General features: G+C 38.9%; 1 protein-coding gene across 1 annotated transcript; it reads right to left on the bottom strand.

Annotated features, from left to right (window-relative positions):
• Positions 1 to 13237: 13237 nt before the first annotated feature.
• LOC103017493 (40S ribosomal protein S2-like) lies at positions 13238 to 14166 on the bottom strand. The gene has a single exon (XM_057555054.1). The coding sequence runs from the start codon at positions 14164 to 14166 to the stop codon at positions 13267 to 13269; it is 900 nt and encodes a 299-aa protein (XP_057411037.1). The 3' UTR covers positions 13238 to 13266.
• Positions 14167 to 24905: the final 10739 nt, after the last annotated feature.

The following is a 24905-nucleotide window of genomic DNA, read 5'->3' as shown; positions in this document are numbered from 1 at the left end:
TACATTGTTGGATTTGATTTCCTAATATTTTGTTCAGGATTCTTATGTCTATGTTAATAAGAAATATTGGTCAATTGTTTTCCTTTCTCGTAATGTCTTTATCTGGGTTTGGTGTTAGGGTAACGCTGGAATCGTAAAAAGAAGAAATTTTCCCTCTGATTCTATTTTCTGGAACAGATAGTGGAAAATTGGCATAATTCCTCCCTTAAATGTGTGGTAGAATTTACAGTTGAAACAATATGAACCTGATGCTTTACCTTTTGAGAGTTTTTTTTTTTTAATTAATTCAACTTCTTAAGTAGATATTAGGTTACTCAGGTTATATTTTTCTCCTTAAGTGAATTTTGTTTATGTCTTTCAAGAAATTGGTCCATTTCATCTACATTATCAAATTTGTGGGCATACAGTTGTTCAGAGTATTCCTTTATTATTCTTCTAATGTCCATGGAATCAGTCGTGATTGACCCTCTTTCATTTCTGATGTTGCTGATTTGTGTCTTCTCCTTTTTTCTTGATTTACCCATCTAGAGGCTTATCAGTTTTATTGGTCTTGTCAAAGAACCAGATTCTGGTTGACCAGTTTTCTCTATTGTTTTCTGGTTTTAATTTCACTGATTTCTGTTCTAATATATATTATTTTCTTCTGTTTGCTTTAAGCTTTAATTGCTCTTTCTCTAATTACTTAAGGTGGAAGCTTATGGTACTAATTTTAAATCTTTCTTCTTTTTCTAATACATGCACTTAACTCTATTAATTTCCCTCTAAACACTACTTTTGTAACATTTCACATATTTTGATATGTTGCTGCATTTTCACTTTGTTTAGTACAAAGTATCTTTATCATGTCTTCTTGGAGAAGTAACCCTTTCATAATTATGTAATCCCTGATAATCTTCCTTGTTCTAGAGACTTCCTGTCTGAAATTAATTCAGCCACTCCAGTTTTCTTTTAACTAGTGTTACCGTGGTATATCTTTCTCCATCCCTTTTCTTTTAACTATCTGAATCTTTAAACCCAAATGGATTTATTGTAGATGACTTATACTTGGGACTTGTTTTGATATCCACTGTGAGAACCTCTGTCTATTCATTGGTATATTTAGACCATTCACATTTAATGTGACTATCGATATAGTTGGATTAATATCTACCATATTTGTTACTGTTTTTTTCTCTTTGTTATCCTTATTCTTTTTTCTTTTTTTCATCTATTTTCCTGCCTTCTCTGGTTTTGAGTATTTTACAGATTCTATTCTATCTACTCTTTTAGCACATCAATTATACATCTTTAACATTTTTTTCCAGTTGTTGCCTAGATTTACAATATACATTTTAAAGCTAAGTTTACCTTTAAATAACACTGTACTGCTTCATGTAGAGTTCAGGTACCTTACAACAAAGTTCCCGATTCTTCCCTTCCAGTCCTTGTAACAATGCCATTCATTTCACTGAAACTTATGCTATAATCACTCAATACATTGGTACTATTTTGACTTCAAACATTTATTCTTTTAGATCAATTAATATAAGAAAAGCAAAATATTTTATTTTACCTTCATTTATTCCTTCTCTGACATTGTTCATCTCTTTACGTAGATCTGAATTTCTGACCTATATCATTTTACCAGTTTCTGAACAACTTCTAACATGGTTTGCCAGGCAGATCTGTAGGTGATGAATTCCTTCAGATTTTGTTTGTCTGAAAAAATTTCTCCTTCATTTTTAAGGATAACTTTACTGGACCTAGAATTCTAGGTTGCTGTTTTTTTTTTGTTTGCTTATTTGTTTCAACCTTTTAAATATTTCATTCCACTCTCTTACTGTTTGCATAGCTTCCAAAGAGAAGTATAATGTAATTCTTATTTTTGTTCCTTTATAAGGAGAGTGTTTTTTTCATCTCATCTAAAAGAAAGATTTTCTCTTTCTCTTTGGTTTTCTTCAGTTTGTATATGATATCTTTACATGATGGTTTTTGTTATTTATCTTGCTTGGTGTTCTCTGAGCTTCCTAGCTCTGTAAGTTGGTGTTTCTCATTAATTTAGAGAAATTCTCAGTCATTGTTAAATATTTCTTCTGCTCCTTTCTCTCTTTCTTCTCCTTCTGGTATTCCAATTATGTGCATGTTACACCTTTTGTAATTGTCCTACAGTTCTTGGGTATTCTGTTCCATTGCTTTCATTCTTTTTTCTCTCTTCATGTCAGGTTACAAAGTTTCTACTGACATACCTTCAAGTTCACTGATTGTTTTATCAGCCATACCCAGTCTACTGACGAGTCCATCAATGGCATTTTTCATTTCTTTTATAGTGTTTTTGACTTCTAGTATTTACTTTTGATTCTTTCTTAGCATTTCCATCTCTCTGCTTACATTACCCATCTGTTCTTGCCTGTTGTCTGCCTTTTACATTAGGACCCTTACATGTTAATCAGAGTTATTTTAAATTCCCACATGGACAATTCCAAAATCTTTGACATATCTGAGTCTTGTTCTGATGCTTGATTTTTCTCTTCAGATTGTTTTTCTTGCCTTATTTTATTTTATTTTTATTTTTTAAAATTTTTTTAAAAAAATTAATTAATTATTTATTTATTTGTTTGTTTATGGCTGTGTTGGGTCTTCGTTTCTGTGCGAGGGCTTTCTCTAGTTGTGGCAAGTGGGGGCCACTCTTCATCGCGGTGCGCAGGCCTCTCATTATCGCGGCCTCTCTTGTTGCGGAGCACAGGCTCCAGACGTGCAGGCTCAGTAATTGTGACTCACGGGCCTAGTTGTTCCGTGGCATGTGGGATCTTCCCAGACCAGGGCTCGAACCCGTGTCCCCTGCATTCACAGGCAGATTCTCAACCACTGCGCCACCAGGGAAGCCCTTCTTGCCTTATTTTAGCATGTCATAATTATTGTTGAAAGCCAGACATGATGCATCAGGTAATAGGAACTGAGGTAAACAGACCTTTAATGTGAGGATTTATGTTAATATGGCTAGGAGTTTGGGCTGTATTTAATGACTGCTCTAGCTATTGGTACCAGAGGCATCAAATTCCTATAGCTCCCATGTTTGTCTCCCCTCTTTTTTGGGGTGGCTTGTCCAAGTACTTCTCAGAAAGAGTTTGTGTGTCTTGTGGCTCTTTCAGCTATAATCCACTCTTATTATCTGCAGCCCTGCTGGTGTGGTGGTATGGGTGAGGGAGAACATTGTAAAGTTTTATGATTAAATCTCAGTATTTTAGTGGGTCTGTATCTTGGGCTGTGACCTTCTCCCGTGGTACAGCTTTTTATTTTCCCTTGCCCCATCCTCCCTTCCCTGGTGCAGTGTTCCTAATCTATTTCCTTGAAGCTCTGACCCCTGTTGACTGTGTTCATTCCTTTTCCCCTTAGATGAGACGGGAAGGCTAGCTCTTCTTCCAGTTTTTAATCAAGCTCTGTCAAAGTATTTTTCCCTGGAGAGGAGGCCTTTGTTATGGAAAAGGCTCTGGGCCTATTTCACAATTATTACCCCTCCCCTCATGCCAGAGCCTCTAGGGAATCTTTCTCAGCTCTTCACCATGACAACCTGGTTCCTGTAGGTAAAGCCCACAAAAGTGCAGGGGCCCAGGAGTTTCTCACTCTCCTGCTACTCCACACTCAGCTTCCAGCAGTTCATCAAAATTACCATATAAGTGTTCTTATTAGTTTATGGCTCTTGGGGCTTCTGGTGTAGGTAAGCAGATCTTGACTATTGTCTGAATTCACTTGTACTCTAGATTTCAGGGTGACTGTGCTGCAACCTAATTTGATGGGTCCAAGAAAAGTCATTAATTCTCAGTTGAATAGCTTTTTCTTATTGTAACATTGGGAGTGACATCTTCCAAACTCTTTACATTTCAGCGCTGAATCTGGAGGTCCCTATAATAAGCTTCTATTTGTTTACTAAGTGAATGAGTTATTCTTTACCTCATACATAAATATCATATGCCCTCTTTTATATGTATGATATATTTCACGATAAAAAATAAGTTAAAAAGTTAGTCTTACTTAGTAAACATGTCCATATACTTAATCTTATTTAGGTATCTTTTGTTTGTAATTTATATGGTCACAGAATTATTTAATACATAGTTCAGTGATTGTTGACTCTTGAGTACCTAATAGCCCAGCTTTCCAGGGCCAAATCAAAATTATATAATATAATTTAGTTAAAATTTTCAATCATATTGAGATATATTTTAATTATACTATTAAAACTAAATTGAACATTACAATGTAATCATTTAAAATTATCCTTATCATGTACATACAGAACATTTTCCATTGATTAGTTTGTTAGAAATAAATGAGATTTAATGGATCCTTTTCTTCCTTTCTTTCCCTTCTGCAAATATATGCACAACTATATGTTTTGGTGGAAAAAAAACTAGATATAAATATTAACAAACAGAAAATGTGTAATATATTTTCTAAGTATTTTATATTGGTCTTATGAACAGGAATTAACAGTGTTTTGAGTGACTTTGGGCAGATTACTTAAACTCTCAGAACTTTAATTTTCTCATATATACAGTAGGGCTAATAATATAATCCACCTTACAGAGTTTTTGTGAGGCTCAAATAAGCATGAAAAATTCTTATCACAGTGCCTGGCACATAATAAACACTGTGTAAATGGTCATTGTTGTTAGTATTATTCACAGCTATACTGCTGTCTTTTAGATATACTTAAAACACACCCTTAGTAGAACAGTATTTCCTTAATAGCTAATATAAGGTACATGCTAAAAAGAAGGGTAGCCATTTGGACTCTTATTAATGAGGATGTGCCCATAATCCACGCATGAAAACAATTTTCACAGTTTTATAGTCACACAGTTCTCACTTTCACTTCTGCACTGTGCATTTGTAAAGGATTGAAATTAAACAAACAGTACTTAAAGCAATTTATACAAGGCTTGTAACTTCCGTATGCAAAATAAAAATTAGGGTTTTTTGTTTGTCTGTTTTTAAGAACAGAAAAGAGTCTGTCCTGAGAGTTTATCCTGTCCTTTGTTCTCATTTTTAGATAGGGATCTACAGAGTTCAGGTTACATAGTTCAGTTCTTGAAATACGTGACTCTAAAGCTCCTTTAAGGATAACAAGATAAGGTCAAAGCACTGTATACCAACACTTAATTAGGATGTCTGAGGCCTCTCCATGAGTCAGGTGGCCAAAGGCAAGTTTTAAAGGTCACGTGCTAAGAGGAACCTACACAACACAGGGGGGCGTTTCCTTGTAACCAGTAAGCCTCTGAGATGACAAATCCACAGATGTTCTTTGACAATTGGTCGAAAGCTTAGGTCAAGGTTAGCAATGGAACTTAGGAGCCTGACATCTATAGAGCCGGTTTTAGTTAAATTTGAGTGAATGGATGCACTGGCTCAAACATAAACTGTAAAAGGAGAAGAAAAATTCGCTAAGCACAAAAATCTGAGAAATTCAGTTGAAAGGGCAGAAGAAAGGCAACTGAGAAGTTATCAGAGGAGAAAGGGACTCAGGAAGGAGTAGTATTGCGGGAGAGAATTTCAAGAATGTGATCCGAAGAAAATAAGGAAAATGAAGACTAAAAAGAGGCTCCTGGCTCTGGCAGTTTAAAGATTGGAAAGGATGTAGCAGTTTCAGCAGAGTGTTAGGGACAGAAATCGGACTGCTGTGAATCAAGGTGCAGGTTCAAGGTGTGAGTGGGTGAGGGTGCAAGCGCTCAGCCCAGGAAGCCTGGAGGTGGCAAGACTCGGAAACAGAGGCACTGGACACATGGAGTTTAAAAAATCAGAGCACTCCATGCCTTTTCAATAAAAACAGGAAATGAGCCATACCCATTTAAATCATACTCTATCCCATTTCTAGACTGTTCCCAGGTGAGAGTTCTACAGTATTCTTGTTCCCTCTCAAAGTAATGAAAACTACAGGACATGGACACACACAAACCTGCAGGTTGAGCTCTGGATCGGCACAAGACAAACTCCTAGAAATAGGAGTGGAGTGAAAAACCACGGAGAAAACTACTGACCCAGAAGAAACAGACACACTTTTTGTGGCCTCTCACATCTCTGCCAGAGAATACAAATGTTAACCGTTTTTGCAACTTCTTGCTACTTTACCCCCCCAGGCCAGATGAAATTCAGTTGAGAGCCATAGCTGGTTCCCACCCCTGACCCAAAACATCTAGTTTGTGATAAGTACTTGAATATCCTGTGTTTTCTAAAGAATGTGATGGTTGTGGTGTTGGCACGAGTCACAGGCAGAAGAGTTGATGAGCTAATCAGAGCCTGCATGTGTGAAGGTGTGGAGGACCTAGTTCCTCTCACACAGTGTTTGCACAGCGTGTCTGGGCAGCAGCCGGGGAGGCTAGGAGATGGTACCCAGCACTAGGCCCAGCCCCCAGTGAATGGGCACTTTCTCTAATTCCAACCCCAGGTTGTACAGTACGTGCCTGAGGGTTTAATCCTGGAGCAATTGTAGTCCACAGTTGATAAAACCACAAGAGAACGATAGCTGGAGCAGGAGAAACAGGAGGCAATTTTGGCACGTGGATATATACTTTTATAGTCATATGTAAATGTGATACATAGCAAAATATGTGCATCTATATCTGTATGTCTTCCATGAAGGTTTCTAAGAGATGATTCTGTTTTTCTCTTAAACCTACATTTCACTCCTCCAAAAATAAAATACTATCCACACTTTCCTGGGCACTGAGCTGCACAAGTTTGATTTGCTGTTCAGCACAGCATACTCTATATATTAAGGCTGTGGATTCTCTTGATCATACTTGTATATGACAATAGCCTCCTACGTGAAAAATATTTTAACATTTATGAGCCCCCGGCTGATATCTTATTCTTGCGTGGCATTTTCTACTTTTCGAAACACTTTTGTATATGTTATCTTTTTAGATCCTGCTTCTGGCCCTGCTGTCATCTGTCGCTGCCTCCGTTTTTACTGTTGAAGAAACAAAGAAACTAAGAAACTGAAAGGTAATTGTTAAAGTTATGGGATAAGAATGTAACTGTAAATGAAAGTGGATTTACGAATTTCTTCCCAGTCCCTCGTGAGTGGGGACCCAGGAGGATGGCCAGAATGGGTTCTATTGAAAAACAGAACATGTTGGTGCTAGGACAGCAGACAGTTGGAAAGGAAGCCAGTGTCAGATGTAAAACGAGTGAGCTCACTTTTGGAAGAGCTGAGTTGCAAGTGATGGTGGGATAACTGTATAGATTGCTGTGCAGGGAAACAGCCAGGATGGGCCTGGAGACGGGAAACTGAATGAAGGTGATAGGTCAGGCGAAGATGTGGATTTGGCAGCCATCCCAAGACTGAGCAGAGCTGGAGCCCGGAGGCATGTGAGTGTTCACGGAGAGAGTGTGGAAAGAAGGGTGTGGGGAAAAGCCAAGCCTTGGAGGGCCCACGTGAGGCACGGGAAGGGGAAGGGAGCCTTTCTAAGGAGCCAAGAACAGAGAGGTCCTGGGAGAACCAGGAACGCAGTACTGAGAAAGGAAAGAGGCCGCGGTGTCAAGTGCAAACCGGGTGTTCAGAATGACCATGACTCCTGAAATGATGCCTGGAAACTCAGTAAAGCCTTTTGCTCCTTAGTTCATTGTTAAGTGTACGTTTCAAATTCTGACTCTGAAAATTGTTTATTCATGTAGAATAATCAGATGATTTAATGAATCAGAACGCCTATTGCCTAACCAATATGGCTCAGAGGAACTTGACTCTGCTGGATTGTCTTCTTACCCCCCTGCACCTTCACTTGGTATGCTGGTCCTCCTATGTCCCTGCTTGGATTTGAAGCTCCTGAGGGCAGGGACCACGTACGTTTTGCATTTAATCTTGAGTGTCCACTGAGCAAAGAGCAGGGTGTGTGGCAGACGGGAGTCCCCCAACTGTCTGATGAACGGAGATGTGAAAGTCCCTTTTCTACTTACCACGGGTTTCTTTTTCCTCTCTGGGATTTTTGGACTCCACATTCCCCCGCTGTTTGGAAAGATACATTTTCAGCCTTAGCAGTGATTGGCAAACACTTTTATACGGGGCTTGGCATTTAACATCTGGAAAAGTTGTGAAATCAATTTGCTACAGATAAAGATGGACAGATGGAAATATCTGGTGCTTTTCTACACATGTGCAATATACATAATGAGATCATTGCTTACTGTGATACACTTGAACTCTGTTTTACCAGATTTTAGGAAGAACACTGTCCTTTGTTTTGGAGCAGGAGCACGTGGGTAGAAACACAGCCTCCTGACTGAAAAGAGGACAGCATGTGAAATATTTGTCAGTGTTGAGATTTCATACACTTTTTGTAAATGCTTACCAAATCTCTTTGGAGAATTCAGATTTCCTTTCCATTTGAACAATGGTACAGTTGTACCGATTCTATTTTATCATGCTGTATATGCAGGAGGAGGGTTAAAGAAAAAATAAAATTAACTGAGATGGGAAAAGGGGAAGGGAACTAATATTTTTTAACCACATGTGGGAGCCCGTCTTGGAAACTAAAGGATCTGTGTGCAGCAAGAAGGAGGTTGTAAAACTTCAATATTGTAACTCAAATATAGGGGAGGATAATAATTTCATTATTTTAAATATAACCATTCAGGCTATCCTTCTAGGTGAATGGAAAGAAACTAATAACATGTCCACTTTCGTTTAAAGCTAAGTTTGATTCAACTGGGACTTCCCTGGGGGTCCAGTGGTTAAGACTCTACGCTTCCACTGCAAGGGGCATGGGTTTGATCCCTGGTCAGGGAACTAAGATCCCACATGCCTCGTGGCGTGGCCAAATAAATAAATTCTTAAAATAAATAAATAAATCCCCAAAATACCTCCAACCCTCTATTGGTAAAAAAAAAAAAAAAAATAAAGCTAAGTTTGATCCAATAAATTTAACTGTTCCCTTTCAGGACTCTTCATTTGTTTGGATAAACACACCCAGTTTCATCTCTGCCTGAGCAGACTGTCCTAGCAAATCAGAGTGGCCACGTCTTGGGTCTGTGTGGGGACAGCCCAGGGGATAATCTTGTCCAGGATTCTGAACAAGGATGAAGGCTGGCTCTGCTCTTGACGTTGCCACCACACCTCTCACACATCCTCTCTTTGAGAGAGAAATAATGACACAGTCATCTTGACCGCTCAGTTCTTTTCCTTCCTGTCTACCTCTCACCATTCCCTCTCTCCTCCTGGAGTCCTGTCTCACAGAAACCTTTATATTCCAGGTGACTAAGGCTGGCACTTGGTCACGTGAAAGTGAATGGAAGCTGGCCTTGCACGATTATTTTTTTGCTGCATAATCCTATTTTGCATGCCATGAACTAAGTATTGCTCTATTCTCTCTCTCTCTCTGCAGTCTTTCTCTAAAAGAATTCTAACCATTGGTAGGAGATAGTTAACTCCTAGGGGCCAGGGAAAAATTCTTGAATGGCAAAAGAAAAAATATTGCTCCAATTAAATACACATTCTTAAGTTTTTTTCTACATGCCCATCATCTCCCCTCCCCTCCTCTCCCCTCCCCTCCTCATCTCTTCTCTCTCTTTTCTGGAGACCTCAGTCAAGCATCTCAGAGTCCTCCACACTTCTGTCCCCAAAGCTCACTGCACACTGTCATTTTAGAACTCTTGTCCTAATCTACTGTGTCAGATTTACTATTTCTTCTTTCTTGACCTCTACCTATTTTTGCATGAGCCCATTCTCTAGTACTTTTCTAAGAGAAACACTTGGAGGTAAATTTTCTTAAATCCTGTTCATAAAGGGTTCATGGGGAGTGTAATGTTTGAATCCTTATCAGAAAATGCTTTTATGTTTTTTTTTTCTCTTACCCTTGATCAGGAAAGTTCACAATCCTTTACTCTTAGAACTTTGTAGGCATTTCTCCTTTACCTTCAAGCATTTAGTATCATGAATAAGAAGACTGATGCCAGTTTAATTCTTATTCCTTTACCATTAACCAGTTTTCACTTCATTCTAAAACATGTAGGATTTTACCTTTATTCTGGAAATTAGAAACATCAGGAAAGGCTACATGGGGGCTGGTGGTTGGTGGGAAAGATACTAGGCTTCCATTACCTCAGCATGAATCACAAGTACAATTAAGACTGGAGAATATGTGCTATCGCCACACAGTAGTATTTTTTTCTGGGTCTCACATCCCAGAGAAAGTAAGGCCTGAAAGGGTCATCTGGGAGTCTTTCAAGTGTTTTAACTTTAGAACACAACTGTGCAGAGAAATAAGCAGAATAAAGTTGCTGTTAATCCATCAATTGAAGACATGTTAGCTGCCATTCTAACCCAATTTCTTACCAAAATGGCCTGCTGACCCTCAGATTTCAAGAGTTCCCCTAGTAGGGGTTCTAAAAGGTATCCAATCTAGCAGAGCTGACCCTTAAAGCAAAGGATTCAACACCTTCAAAGAGAAAGTACAGGGTATCTCAGATCGCTCACTGTGGTTATGTATAGCCCAGGTTACTCCCCTCTCCCCTGAGATGTTGGATGGCTGAAGAGATACCATATACCATTAATATCTAACTTTCATCTCACATTTAAAGGGCAAGCTTCATATGATACCCAAGTAGATGTGGAAATGTGGAATCAAGGAAATATCTCATACTAAGACTAGCTGGTATAGATCTGCATTTTCCTTAAAAGTAAGTGAAAGTAGCCTGAAAGATCCTACAAATGAGTGATGACTTTCATGGATGGGTAGTCCATAAGAAAAGAAGACCTAGTTATGGGGATGCCATTGCAGAGTAGAATGGGAGGGTAGGGATGGAGGGGGAAATGTATGGGCTTGCCAACCAGATTTACTCTGAACTAGATGCCTTTCCCAGGAAAAAAAATGCCTAAAAGTGCAAGGAGATAAGTGACAGAGAAGAGCAGCAGTAATGACCTTTGCATGTGCTAATCAAGTCAGGTAATCAGAGATAAAGCAACACTGAATCACTGAAGGATTTGTGACACAAGAGGCCACTCTCACTTCCTGCTCACCCCAAACTGAAGAATGCTAGAAACTGAGGAATGGTGTTGCCCCCAGGAGAGAAGGTGTGATACGACGAAAGTATTTAAAAACCAGAAATCCAAATTAGAGTTAATGGCGGACAACTCCTCCCCTAAACTGCCCCTACTTTGTTCTTGAGTCAACCAATTGCCCAGGAAAAACAATCCACATTCAAAGAAAAGAAACATGCAGGAAGGAATCATGTTGGGATCTATGGTTTGATACTAGAAAGAAAAAGAGAGAGAGAGAGAGAGAGAAACATAACAAGAAACTTGTAGATAAGGAAAATAAGAGAGAAGAATCACTTGAGGAAACGAAAGAAAACTTCAGACACATACAAATCTATATTCTCATATTAGTTGAAGAAACCATATACTGTAGAAAAAAGAAGTCAAAGAAGTGGCAAGAAGACAAAAAAGAAGATGAAAATGTGCTGCAAAATTTACTAATGAAATGGGAACTAATCAAATCATTGTAGAAAGCAGCATTAAAAGAAACAAAGTAGAAAAGACTGCTGAAAATAGAGACAGGGCCATGGAGAAAGACTTCTGAAAATTACACAGGAGAAAACTGTACTCATACCAATATATGTAAAATTGAACACCTAAAGTGAATAAAAGTACTCAGTAAGGTAGGAAGTGAAATAAATCTGCTTTGGTTGATAAAGAATACCTTAGCAGAAACTCTGACCAAACACATGTGTTGGAGGACAGACATTCCTACTCAAGTCAGAAGAAGGGGTGACATTATTTATCCCTGCTCTGGTACCACCAACCATTCCAAAATTAGACAAGGGAGCAAAATAGATTTTGTGGGCAAATAGAGACAAGATTATTTATCTGTGAATGACTGGTTTGCCTACCTGGAAAAAAATCTAAGAAAACCAAACTGAGAAGAGTAGAACTAATTATACAGTTCAGTGAGTTGGGCAGAGATCACAGATGATTGTTAATATAAGAATCAAAACAATGGTGTGTGCAAACAAAAATCTTTTTCAAAATAATGATTTTAAAGGATGATCTGATTTTAACATTACATTCAAGGTGGTAATTAATTAATTAATTCTCATTTTGGAGGCTAATTTATCATTATCTGTCAATATTTCCTAAAGCACATACACTTGGATCCACGAATCCTACTCCTAGGAATTTGTTCCAGAGAAATTCAGCACATGTAAAAACGTTTATGTGCATAACAATAGTAATTGTTCTATTATTTGTAATGGTACATAGAAAGATATGTTTTAAAGACGCAGAAACATGTACGTTGGATATTAAGAAAGAATGATATACATGGTATAAATGTATCTCGTTTTTGTGAAAGTGTGTGTATACATATGTATAAACTCTATATACTTAAGTCTCAAAACTGTTTATGTTTACAGCCTGGGATGGAGACGTGTTCTGTGTTTCATTTTATACACTTCTGAAGCGTTTTGTTTGTTTGTTTCTGAGTAGCTTTTTCATTTAGTTGATTTCTGTTTACTTGTTTAAACAAAGAGAATGTGTTACTTATTACACAAACTAAACAAAGCTAACACTATAACTCCCTGAATTTGAACCCAAACTCTACTGCTCACTGGCTTGTGTGATCTTTGGCAAGTAACCTGAATTTTCACACCTTCAGTTTTCTTATCTTTAACAAGGGGATAATCATAGTACCTACCTCATAGAGTTGTTAGAGGATTAATACATTAATATATATAATGTAAAACATACACAAACTTCCTAGCATATACTAAGCCTTCTGTGTTAACTATTATTTAGGGGCACATGTTGAATAGTTGTGAATTATTTGCCCTAGCTTACTTTTTTTAAGACCAGTTAGCTTTTATAAATAACATATTAAATAAAACTTTGAAATATATATTTATAAGTGGATATCTCCTCTTATGTTTTATATAATTGCATTTCTTTACTGCTCAAGTTAACAAATTGATTTTCATGGCAATTTTCTCATTTTTCTTTTTCTTCATTTTTAATGAAGAAAATATGACACACTACCTAAGATATAGACTCTCCTGACATATCAAACTGTCTCTTTATTCATTTTATCTCCCCCATCCTCCAGTTTCATTGCTCTTTGATTTTATGACTCACATCCAGAAGGCTGCAGAACTTTGAACAAGTCCTTCCAGGAGTCCATTGTAAAAGAAGGATACACTTATCTTTTGTTGAAAAAATAAGTGCTTTGAACTTTTTATGCATATATTCTTTTTTTTTTTTTTTTTTTTTAGCTTCAATCACTTTATTTTTCTTATAGAAAACTATGGGGTGGCTACAGCTGGAGCCTGTGTCCTCTGCACGGAAACTCTGGTGTGGGTCTTCACAAGATGGTCAGTGAATTCCTGATACGGAGACTTGGTGAACACCGTCTCTTTCCAGAGATCAGGAATGAGATAACTGTAGGTCTTGGAAATGGCATCAAAAGTGGCCTTGGCGAAGTTGCCCAGTGTTGCAGTGCAGCCCCTGGCAGAGGTATAGCAGTCGTCAATTCCGGCCATCATCAGTAGTTTCTTGGGCACAGGGGCTGAGACGATGCCAGTGCCCCTGGGGGCAGGGATGAGGCGCACCAGCACAGAGCCACAGCGGCCAGTCACCTTGCAAGGGACAGTATGGGGCTTGCCAATCTTGTTCCCCCAGTAGCCTCGTCGCATGGGGACGATGGAGAGCTTGGCCAGAATGATGGCCCCACGGATGGCAGTGGCTACCTCCTTAGAGCACTTCACACCCAAACCAACATGTCCGTTGTAATCCCCGATAGCGACAAACGCCTTGAACCTGGTCCGCTGGCCAGCACGGGTCTGCTTTTGCACAGGCATAATCTTCAAAACCTCGTCCTTGAGAGATGCCCCCAAGAAAAAGTCAATGATCTCAGATTCCTTGATGGGCAAAGAAAAGAGATAGATCTCCTCCAGGGACTTGATCTTCATGTCCTTGACCAAGCGGCCCAGCTTGGTGACAGGGAGCCACTCCTTGTCCTCGGCCTTGCCTCCGCGAGCTCCGCGGCCTCGGCCCCGGCCCCGACCGCGACCCCGGCCCTGGCCCCGGATGCCGCTGCTGAAGCCTCCGCGGAAGCCACCACGGCCTCCCATGCCAGGGCCCCTGGGGCCTCCGGGGCCTCCGGGGCCTCCGGGCCCTCCCGCAGCACCAGTGTCATTCGCCATTTGGTGTTTTTAGGGAAAAAAAGCTATGCATATATTCTTATGCATATGTTTAAGTAGAAAAAGTAATTAATGTCTTGTGGCTATATTTTTGTCACCATGTTAACTGGTAGCTTGAAAAACCAGTTTCTCCTCTGTCTCAGGGATGATATGAACTGGAAATTGTATAGGATAAACTCAGGTCCTTCTAGTATGGTACTCTCTACCTGGTATAGAAAAAGTAAAGTGTTTTCATTATATTCTGGGGTAAGAAGTAGTGAGATGAATACTCTCACAGCTCTTTCAAGTTAGGACTCAGTATTACTTTAACTCTTTTTTTTGAAGGTCTACACTGTGAATCTTAAGAGGATTTTGATGTACCTATTTTAATTATGAAACAAAAATTTGTCAAAAAATTCTGTGAGGGCTTCCATGGTGGCGCAGTGGTTGAGAATCTGCCTGCCAATGCAGGGGACATGGGTTCGAGCCCTGGTCTGGGAAGATCCCACATGCCACGGAGCAACTGGGCCCGTGAGCCACAATTACTGAGCCTGCGCGTCTGGAGCAGGCCGCGATGGTGAGAGGCCCACGCACCGCGATGAAGAGTGGTCCCCACTTGCCGCAACTAGAGAAAGCCCTCGCACAGAAACGAAGACTCAACACAGTCATAAATAAATAAATAAATAAATAAATAAAAGACCGTGAATTTCTAAAAAAAAAAAAAAATTCTGTGAGATTCAGTGAAATCTCTATCAAACTACCACTGGCATTTTTCACAGAACTAGAACAAAAAATTGCACAATTTGTATGGAAACACAAAAGACCCCAAATAGCCAAAGCAATCTTGAGAAAGAAAAACAGAGCTGGAGGAATCAGGCTCCCTGACTTCAGACTATACTACAAAGCTACAGTAATCAAGACAGTATGGTACTGGCACAAAAACAGAAATATAGATCAATGGAACAGGATAGAAAGCCCAGAGATAAACCCACACACATATGGTCACCTTATCTTTGATAAAGGAGGCAAGAATATACAGTGGAGAAAAGACAGCCTCTTCAATAAGTGGTGCTGGGAAAACTGGACAGCTACATGGAAAAGAATGAAATTAGAACACTCCCTAACACCATACACAAAAATAAACTCCAAATGGATTAAAGACCTAAATGTAAGGCCAGACACTATCAAACTCTTAGAGGAAAACCTAGGCAGAACACTCTATGACATAAATCACAGCAAGATCCTTTTTGACCCACCTGCTAGAGAAATGGAAATAAAAACAAAAATCAACAAATGGGACCTAATGAAACTTAAAACCTTTTGCACAGCAAAGGAAACCATAAACAAGACGAAAAGACAACCTTCAGAATGGGAGAAAAGATTTGCAAATGAAGCAACCGACAAAGGATTAATCTCCAAAGTATACAGGCAGCTCATGCAGCTCAATACCAAAAAAACAAACAACCCAATCCAAAAATGGGCAGAAGACCTAAATAGACATTTCTCCAAAGAAGATATACAGATTGCCAACAAACACATGAAAGGATGCTCAACATCACTAATCATTAGAGAAATGTAAATGAAAACTACAATGAGATATCATCTCACACCAGTCAGAATGGCCATCATCAAAAAATCTACAAACAATAAATACTGGAGAGGGTGTGGAGAAAAGGGAACACTCTTGCACTGTTGGTGGGAATGTAAATTGATACAGCCACTATGGAGAACAGTACGGAGGTTCCTTAAAAAACTAAAAATAGAACTACCATAAGACCCAGCAATACCACTACTGGGCATATACCCTGAGAAAACCATAATTCAAAAAGAGTCATGTAGCAAAATGTTCATTGCAGCTCTATTGACAATAGCCAGGACATGGAAGCAACCTAAGTGTCCATTGACAGATGAATGGATAAAGAAGATGTGGCACATATATACAATGGAATATTACTCAGCCATAAAAAGAAAAGAAATTGAGTTATTTATAGTGAGGTGGATGGACCTAGAGTCTGTCATACAGAGTGAAGTAAGTCAGAAAGAGAAAAACAAATACCGTATGCTAACACATATATATGGAATGTAAAAAAAAAAAAAAAAAAAGGGCATGAAGACCTGAGGGGCAAGACGGGAATAAAGACGCAGACCTACTAGAGAATGGACTTGAGGATACGGGGAGGGGGAAGGGTAAGCTGGGGCGAAGTGAGAGAGTGGCATGGACATATATACACTACGAAATGTAAAATAGATAGCTAGTGGGAAGCAGCCGCATAGCACAGGGAGATCAGCTCAGTGCTTTCTGACCACCTAGAGGAGTGGGATAGGGAGGTTGGGAGGGAGGGAGATGCAAGAAGGAAGAGATATGGGGATATATGTATATGTATAACTGATTCACTTTGTTATAAAGCAGAAACTAACACACCATTGTAAAGCAATTATGCTCCAATAAAGATGTTACCAAAAAAAAATGTTCTGTGATATGTATCCCTTCTCAGTTATTCTAGATCTGAAGCTGATTGTATTTAGGGGCTGATCATATTAAAATTCTAAAATTAGCTTTTTGGTAGAGTTGGATACAGCCTTAGTTATCATATTTCATAACTAATTTGGTAGCAGGTAGAAAGCTCATTGGCAAATTAATGTCTTGTACTTCCCAAAATGTACTATATATACTGAAGAGGTTTTTAAAAATCTTTAATTAGTTCCTAACCTTTTTAAAGAATTTTAAAACTATAATATATGTTCTTTTGGTGTCAGGAGGTCAGGTTAAATGAAGTCATTTTAGCTGCAGGAATTTAACAGAGGTAATTTTATTAAAATATCTTCATATCAGAAATGTTTGGTACAGAACTAAGCCTACTAACCCAGTGAATTGGAATTTTTTAAACTAAGAAAATGTAGAAAAATTGAATGAAATATGTGAAAATTTCTGTTTATGGTTTCTTCCCTTTTTTTCTGGGAACTTTGTTTCATAGATGCATTTCCAACCTCTTTACTACAACTTACTACAATAGCAGTCATCTACATTCATTTTAAATTGAATGACAAAGTCTCTACTATTTCTTTCCTATTTTACTAGCTTTTACTTCAGTGACAAAGGCATGACTTTGAAAGTGCATTTTGGCCTCTGATCATCAAATCATGACTCTATGAAAAAAGTCCTTGAGAGAGCAGCTCAAAATCTTCAGGTGGATGAACACCTGATCCGCAGAAAGAGGGTTGCATTCTCCAGTGGAGGATCTCTGGGAAAGGCGGGTGCACAGTCGTTCCTCAGCGTCACCAGGAACCAAGTCCTCCCTTATGTGCCCTACATCCTCATCTCCTTGACAAGAGGCCCCTTACTTCTCAATAATGACTTCATGGGCATGGAGAATAACCAATCAGCATCTTTTCTGTGAACCCTTCACATAATTGAGAAGGGTAGCTATGATGGTTTATTTTATGTGCCTACCTGACTGGGCTAAGGCATGTTCACATTGCTGGTAAAAAAATATTTCTGGGTGTGTTGAAAGAGATTAGCATCTGAATCAGTAGACTGAGTAAGAAAATCTGCCCTCACCTCTGTAAGCCGGCATCATCCAGTCCGTTGAGGGCCCAAATAGAACAGAAGGCAGAGAAAGGGTGAATATTCTCTCTCTCTACTCTGCTGGCTTTGAGGATGGAGGAAGGGGCCACAAGCCAAGGAATGCAGGTGGCCTCTGGAAGCTGCAAAAGGTGGGGAAACATTCTAACTTAGAGCGAATAGCAACTGACAGCTCAACATCAGCCCATTGGAACTGATTTCAGACTTCTGACCTCCAGAACAGGAGGAGAATAAATTAATGTCGTCTTAAGCCTCTAAGTGTGTGATAATGCATTACGGCAGAGGAAGTGCATACATATTCATCATGCTCTCCTTCACTGCCCCTTCAGCCTCCCTCTGTTCTTTGGTTCCTTCCTCCACCTGGACCTGCTCTTGAGCTTCCCTGGAATCTGAGCTCCCAGATTCTTTAGGACAGTCTGTCTTTCCCATCATCCGTCTTACTGCTTCCATGCCCTAATCATCCACTCACTGCTTCATTACCTGTAAATGGAGTTCCCTGCCCAATGTTCACTGAACTGTCTCTTTGGAATTTAACTTACGAACATATAACCCACGGGTCTATCCTCCGACTTCCTTCTCAGCATCTCTGCAGCATTTTATAAAGTGGATTGGCTAACCTACAATCTCTCTCCCTTTTTAAAGTGGGCTTTATTTATAGAACATTTTTGGATTTGTAGAAAAACTGAGAAAATAGTACAGAGGGTTCCCATACATCCCCTTCACCAGCTTCCCTATTTACTAACATTGCTGAGTTGTCCAGTCATGAAATTGCAGAGTGGTATCCAGTCTTTCTTGCTAATGCCTAATTCAGTAATTTATCACTTCCTGAAATCCTCCATATAAAATATTTTACTCATCAGTCTTCTTTTTCATCCCCATGGTCACCCAGAGTCAGGGTCTCATGTTCTCTTATCTCGGTACTTTCAGCTGGTATCTGGTCACACAACTCTTTCCCCACAGTCTATTCTATTGCCCAGTGTCAGATGATTTATTCACTATAGCTGAAGTTACAGAATCCTGATATAAACATCTCTCGTGGCTCCCTATAGTATCTCCCTCCCCACTTCTCCTCCCTTCCTCCCTCCCTCCCTCCCTTCCTTCCTTCCTTCCCTCTTCCCTCCCTCCCTTCCTTTCTCTCTCCCTCCCTTCCCTCACACACAGCCACACTACCACCACCACCAATTATTGAATGACAGGCATTTTAATACTAGTGGGGTAGAGACAAAAATTGTTAAAATGTGACTCCTGTCAACCAAGGTGAAGACACATTCTTCACTGTGATATATCAGGCACCAAATATTCTAGTTCTCCGCTCCAAATATGTCCTTTGCTCACTGATACCAAAATGTGTCTCACATAAATGCTTCTTTAAACATATTATTTAACCTATCTAGAAGGCCCTGCTTTCTGAGACAACCCCATTACAAACACACAAGAGACAGAGACATAAACACACAGGCATACATATACAAACAATGATGTTATCTCTCCTGTTGTCAAATTCAGGTAGTATTCTGTTTATCCTTAACACACAGGGCTTTCTTTGCTAAAGTATAGTCCTTTGAGTACATGTCTTTTCTCCCTTACCAGATGGGTAATCCCTCCGAGCAAGTGCTCTGTATCACTTATCTCTTGTTATCTCCCCTAGTGTTTGCATAAAGTGGACGCTCAGTAAATCACTGTGACAGGTTACCTTGTTTTGCGTTATAGTGAAGTCCTTGAAAGGAGAAACGGTGCCTAGGATAATTACTGTGAGCATCATCCTGCATCCCACACACCACTATCAAGAATGGACTGTGGCTTGTATTCAGTTTGGTAGACATCAAATAATTATCTGTTCAGCATATAAGTGTTGTTAGAAATTATTTTCGTTTATCACTAGAAAAATGTTAGTGATAAGAAACAAAGTGAAACACATAGCCCAGGGTTTTGGACCTACTTAAGTAGCTGTTATTTAGCAGCTTTTTAATCCCTTGTCAGCCAAGATATTTTAAGCACCTTTCTATGATTTAATTGTGTGAAATAACCATGGTTTTAGAGTTGAACTTCTAAGTAATTTTTCTCTTTTGTGTCCTTTCCAGAATTCACTTTGGACATTATTTTCAATTTTGAGTAATAACATTTAAAATCAACCCCAAGGTAAAAGGTGTAGGACAACATAAAAAATGAAGTCACTTTTATATGTTTCCCATTGGCAAATTGCTGTGCTTTTCCTGCCATCAGGCTTCATCTAATGATGTGACCTTTACTGTGTTAATAGACAGCAAACAAAAATCTGCCAAATTGTGATAAAATATAGGTTTTAAATAAAAAATGAATTAAGCCAAGAAAATTCATAAAGGTCAAAAGCATGGAAGGAATCAAGTTGAAACAATTTGTGTTTGACACATGTTGTACCAGGTTTTCTCCAAGGTTATTTTTTGAAATCTTAATGCTCAATAACTGTACTAGAAAATGTATTTTTTAAAGTAGCACTACAGTAGTATTGACTAATTTTTTTTGGCTAAAATGTTAGTTTATTCAACAACTCTTTATTGTGTATCAAATATGTGCCAGGCAGTGGTGACACACTAGTGAGTAACTCAGTAATGATTCCTGACATCTCGCAACTATGGTTTAATAGGAGATATAGACAAGCAAACATTCCACTACTCCATAGAGCAGGGTCACTCTGTGAAAGGGGGAATGCTGGTGAAAGCTGTACCTACCTCGCCTGGACTTCTAAGTTGAGGCCAAAGATAAGATGGAGGTCACCATGCACCAAGGAGTGGGGAGAGTGTTGTACACATAAAGGGCACGGAAGGTACACAAGCACAGAGGAAAAAGAACAGTGTGCATTCTGAAACTGAAAAAAAGTCATTATGGTGGGAAGTCAAGTTTGAGGGAGTAAAAGACTCTACACTGGTGATTCTCAACCAGGGAGATTTTGGCTCCCAGGGGACATTTATCAATGTCTGTAGACAGTGCTGAGCATGGAGGGAGGCTACTGGCATCAAGTTGGTGGAGGCCAGGGATGACGCTAAACATCCTATGATGCACGAAACAGTCTCCTACAACAAAGAGTTCCATGGCCCCAATGTCAACAGTGCCTAGGCTAGGAAGCCCTGTTACAGATAAACCTGTACACGTAAACCAGGGCTGGATCACAAAACTAACTGAAGGGATTTGGGATTTATTCTGCGAGTCATGGGGCACCATGAAGGATTTAAACACATGATTTTTAATCATTCTGAGAGGCATTCTATTATTATGGCTGAACTTAGGTATCTGTTTAGTTATATTGTGTCTCACATGATCAGAAAATTGTGCTTACTGTGAATTACATCTACTAGTCTTACAAAGGTTGAAAAAGCATGATTGTGGAAAGTTTGCTAAAAGTTTAAAAATAAAAAGAAAACATGTCCTAATTTTTTCATCCTCTCCAGTCACAATACATATTTTAAAAATATGTGTATTTATTTTATTGGACTCTCCCAAACAGGGTCAAGCATGAACGTCCATTCTCATGAATGTGAAGCACTACTGCAGATCAACAGAACACATACTGGGCCATCATGCAGTCTCAATTAGAAATAAAAAGCTTGCACATCCAGAGTAAAGAGGAATCACGTAAAGCTCTGGAACAGGACTCTTCTTATTATTAATATTATTTTAGTTCCAGACCCTTTTGAATATTGATGACACTTAGGACCTCTCTTTTCAGAAATATGCACTTATCCCCCAAATATAGCTAATGTCAGGGGATCACAGACACTACAGAGATACAGTAATCTCTCACACGATGCTGATGCTCCCAGAAATATTTAAAGGCCAGCATGATAGCCACAAAACTTTGCAAAAGGAAATATGGCATAATTTGGAATCATTCAGAGAAAGCTTTACAATTTTTAATCAATGAAGAATTTTCTAAAAATGCTCATCAAGATACTGTTTGTGTCAAAATATAAGTAATACTGCATCAGAGCAAAAAAATAATTCAATGGAAACGAACAATTTTTCTTACATTCCATAACGAATACAATATTTTGGTCTAGTTACAATGTCTGTGATGAGCGTTTCTGTAAACCATGAACTTTCTGCTACTTCCCATCCATTTAATCATTACTCTCTATAAAAACAGTGATTGAGAGTAGGCTCAGTGTCTTGTAAATGGGAAGAGAGGGTGAATTGATCTGTGCCCGAGTCATTACTGCTCTTTTCTTCAACAATCAAGTACCAAACTTTCAATTCCTTTTATTCTCTTTCACCACAGATGTCACAATTACCTTAGGACAAAACCATCCCCAGAACACCCACACCATTAAACACACACATATACACATCTCGTCAATTCTTTGAAGGAGATAATACATGCTTGTTTAAAAGTTTCTATCTCTACTGATGCCATCACCATTAACCCAATGTATTTTCCACTTCTTGTTTGTCAATTTTCCCATCATTTTCCTCACTTGCTAGTTCTGTTCAGAGAAGGTGAATGTCTGCCTTATCTCCAGTTCTTGCTGCGATTTCAAGTAATGTGTTCACTTGAATTAAATTCCATGATAACAATCTGAATGTCCCTTGATGCTCTTTAGATGTGGATTTTTCATATTCCTTAAGTATTAGGCAAAAGTTAACATCTAGCCAGAATCAAGCTATCAGCTGGGACTGCAATTCTCATCCGGATCTCAGGGTTTCTTAGAAGGTAATTGGTTGTTTGTAAAACCCACTTCTTTCTCAGGCTTTTCATGTGGCTGGTTCCATCTGTAAGCCAGCAATGAGTCCTTTTCATGCTTTCAATCTCTCCAACTTCACTTTCTGCCACATTTCTCTGACTCCGGCTAGAGAGAGTTCTCTGTTTGTAAGACTCATGTGCTTAGATTGGGCCCACCAGGACAAGACGGTCTACTCTCTCTATCTTAAGTTTCCCAACCCTGATTACTTCTGCAAAGTCCCCAGAAGTTGTGGAACATACTTATAGGTTCCTAGGATTAGGGTGTGGACATCTTTGGGGGCATTAGGCTACCATAGAGACTTGCAGGTCAAGTGTCGTAGACATTCAGATAGAGAGAGGAACCCGTTCTAATTAGAGCTGTCATGGAAGATCAAAACCATAATGACATATCGGCTCACACCAGTTAGAATGGCTATCATCAAAAAGACAAGAGATAACAAGTGTTGGTGAGGATGTGGAGAAAAGGGGACTTTTTTGCACTTTTGGTGGGAATGTAACCTGGTAGAGTCACTATGGAAGACAATGTGGAGGTTCCTCAAAAAATTAAAAGTAGAACTACCATATCATCCAACAATTCTCACTTTGGGAGAATTCTCATTCAAAGGAAATGAAATCAGTATCTCAAAGAGATATCTGCACTACCAGATTCACTGAAGCATTACTGATGATAGCCAAGATATGGAAACAACCTAAGTGTCTGTCAATGGATGAATAGATAAAGAAGATGTGGTATACATAACAATGAAATATTATTCAGCCATGAGAAAGACGGAAATTCTGCCATTTGCGACAACACGGAGAGACTCTGAGGGCTAATGACACTTAGCATAGACACTTATGCTAAGTGAAATAAGTCAGACAAAGAAAGACAAACACTGTATAATATCACATATGCTTATAATTTAAAAAAGCCAAAGTCATAGAAACAGAGAGTAGAATGGTGATTACCAGTGTACGGGGGAAATGGGGAGATACTGGTCAAGAGGTACAAACTTTCAGTTATAAGATGAATAGTTTTCAAGGATCTAATGTACAGCACGGTAAGTATAGCTAAAAATACTGTATTATATACTTGAAAGTTGCTAAGAGAATAGATCCTAAATGTTCTTACCACAGAAAAGAAATGGTAATTATGTGAGGTGATGGTGGTGTTAGCCAACACTAGGGTGGTAATCATTTTGCCATATATAAGTGTATCAAATGAACAGGTTGTACACCTTAAACTTACACAGTGTTATAGTTCAATTATACTTCAGTTCAAAATGAGTAAACAAACAAAATTTCTAAAGCTAAATGATAAAAGAAAAAACCTATTATGAAAGTACTATCCAACTAGAACTGTTAGAGGTGGGGCCTTGAGGTTTGGATAGAATTTTGATTGGTGGAGGTGAAGCTGGGGGGGCATTTTAGATGATGATAATGGAGTGCTTACATATCTGAAGGTGGAAAGTTATGGGACTGTGGAAGAAATAGTGAGCACTACAATTCTGGGGTATGAAGGATGAAAAAGTAGGTTGGAGCCAGGGAGTTGGGAACCTTAAATTATGGGTCGAGAGTTTACTCTTACTAAGAACATAACCTATACCTTAAAGCCATTAAAAAATAAACATTAAAATTAAAAATTAAATGAAAACATTCCTTAACTGATGCAAGTGAATTCTGAGGAATGTCAATTTTGCAATGGTTGGATAAATTTATCAGCAGGAAGTAAAATGTTACTGAAATGATGTGGGTTGTGGGAAAGGTCTGAGAATAGATGAAGAAATTGTACCAATTAGCAGTTCCTATACAAGGACTTCCCATTAAGGTTGTGATTATTTTCTATCAAAAAAGGCCTCAGGGGCTTCCCTGGTGGCGCAGTGGTTGAGAATCTGCCTGCCAATGCAGGGGACACGGGTTCGAGCCCTGGTCTGGGAAGATCCCACATGACGCGGAGCAACTAGCCCGTGATCCACAATTACTGAGCCTGCGCGTCTGGAGCCTGTGCTCCACAACAGGAGAGGCCGCGATAGTGAAGAGGCCCACGCACCGCGATGAAGAGTGGACCCTGCTTGCCACAACTGGAGAAAGCCCTCGCACAGAAACAAAGATCCAACACAGCCAAGAATAAAAATATAAAAATAAATTAAAAAAAAAAAAAAGGATACTTTGATCCTGGTGAAATAGACTCTCACATTGATGTATATTCACAGAGTCACAAATAGATATTTATAAAAAAAAAAAAAAGGCCTCAGATTTTACAGTTGTTTATGCTCAAACATCATTATAAATGCCTGCCTCTTTGACAAATGTGAATGACTTGCAGGTTATCCCTTTTCCACTACCATTCATGAAAATAACCAAGCATATTATGATTTGAAAAAATCTACAGATGAAAAGAATTCAGAAGATATAAAAGAAGAAGGATCTCATTTACAGTAGCAAACAAAAAAGCAAAAGGGAATAAATCTAAGAAATATGCAAGAC

Source organism: Balaenoptera acutorostrata, chromosome 10 (genome assembly GCF_949987535.1).
Source record: "Balaenoptera acutorostrata chromosome 10, mBalAcu1.1, whole genome shotgun sequence".
Lineage (NCBI taxonomy): Eukaryota > Metazoa > Chordata > Mammalia > Artiodactyla > Balaenopteridae > Balaenoptera > Balaenoptera acutorostrata.
Note: the sequence above shows the minus strand (reverse complement) of the source record. Positions and strands in the feature narration are given on the sequence as shown.

Bases quoted from the DNA above. Each gene is read 5' to 3' on its own strand.
- LOC103017493 (XM_057555054.1), bottom strand. From the start codon at position 14,166: ATGGCGAATGACACTGGTGCTGCGGGAGGGCCCGGAGGCCCCGGAGGC.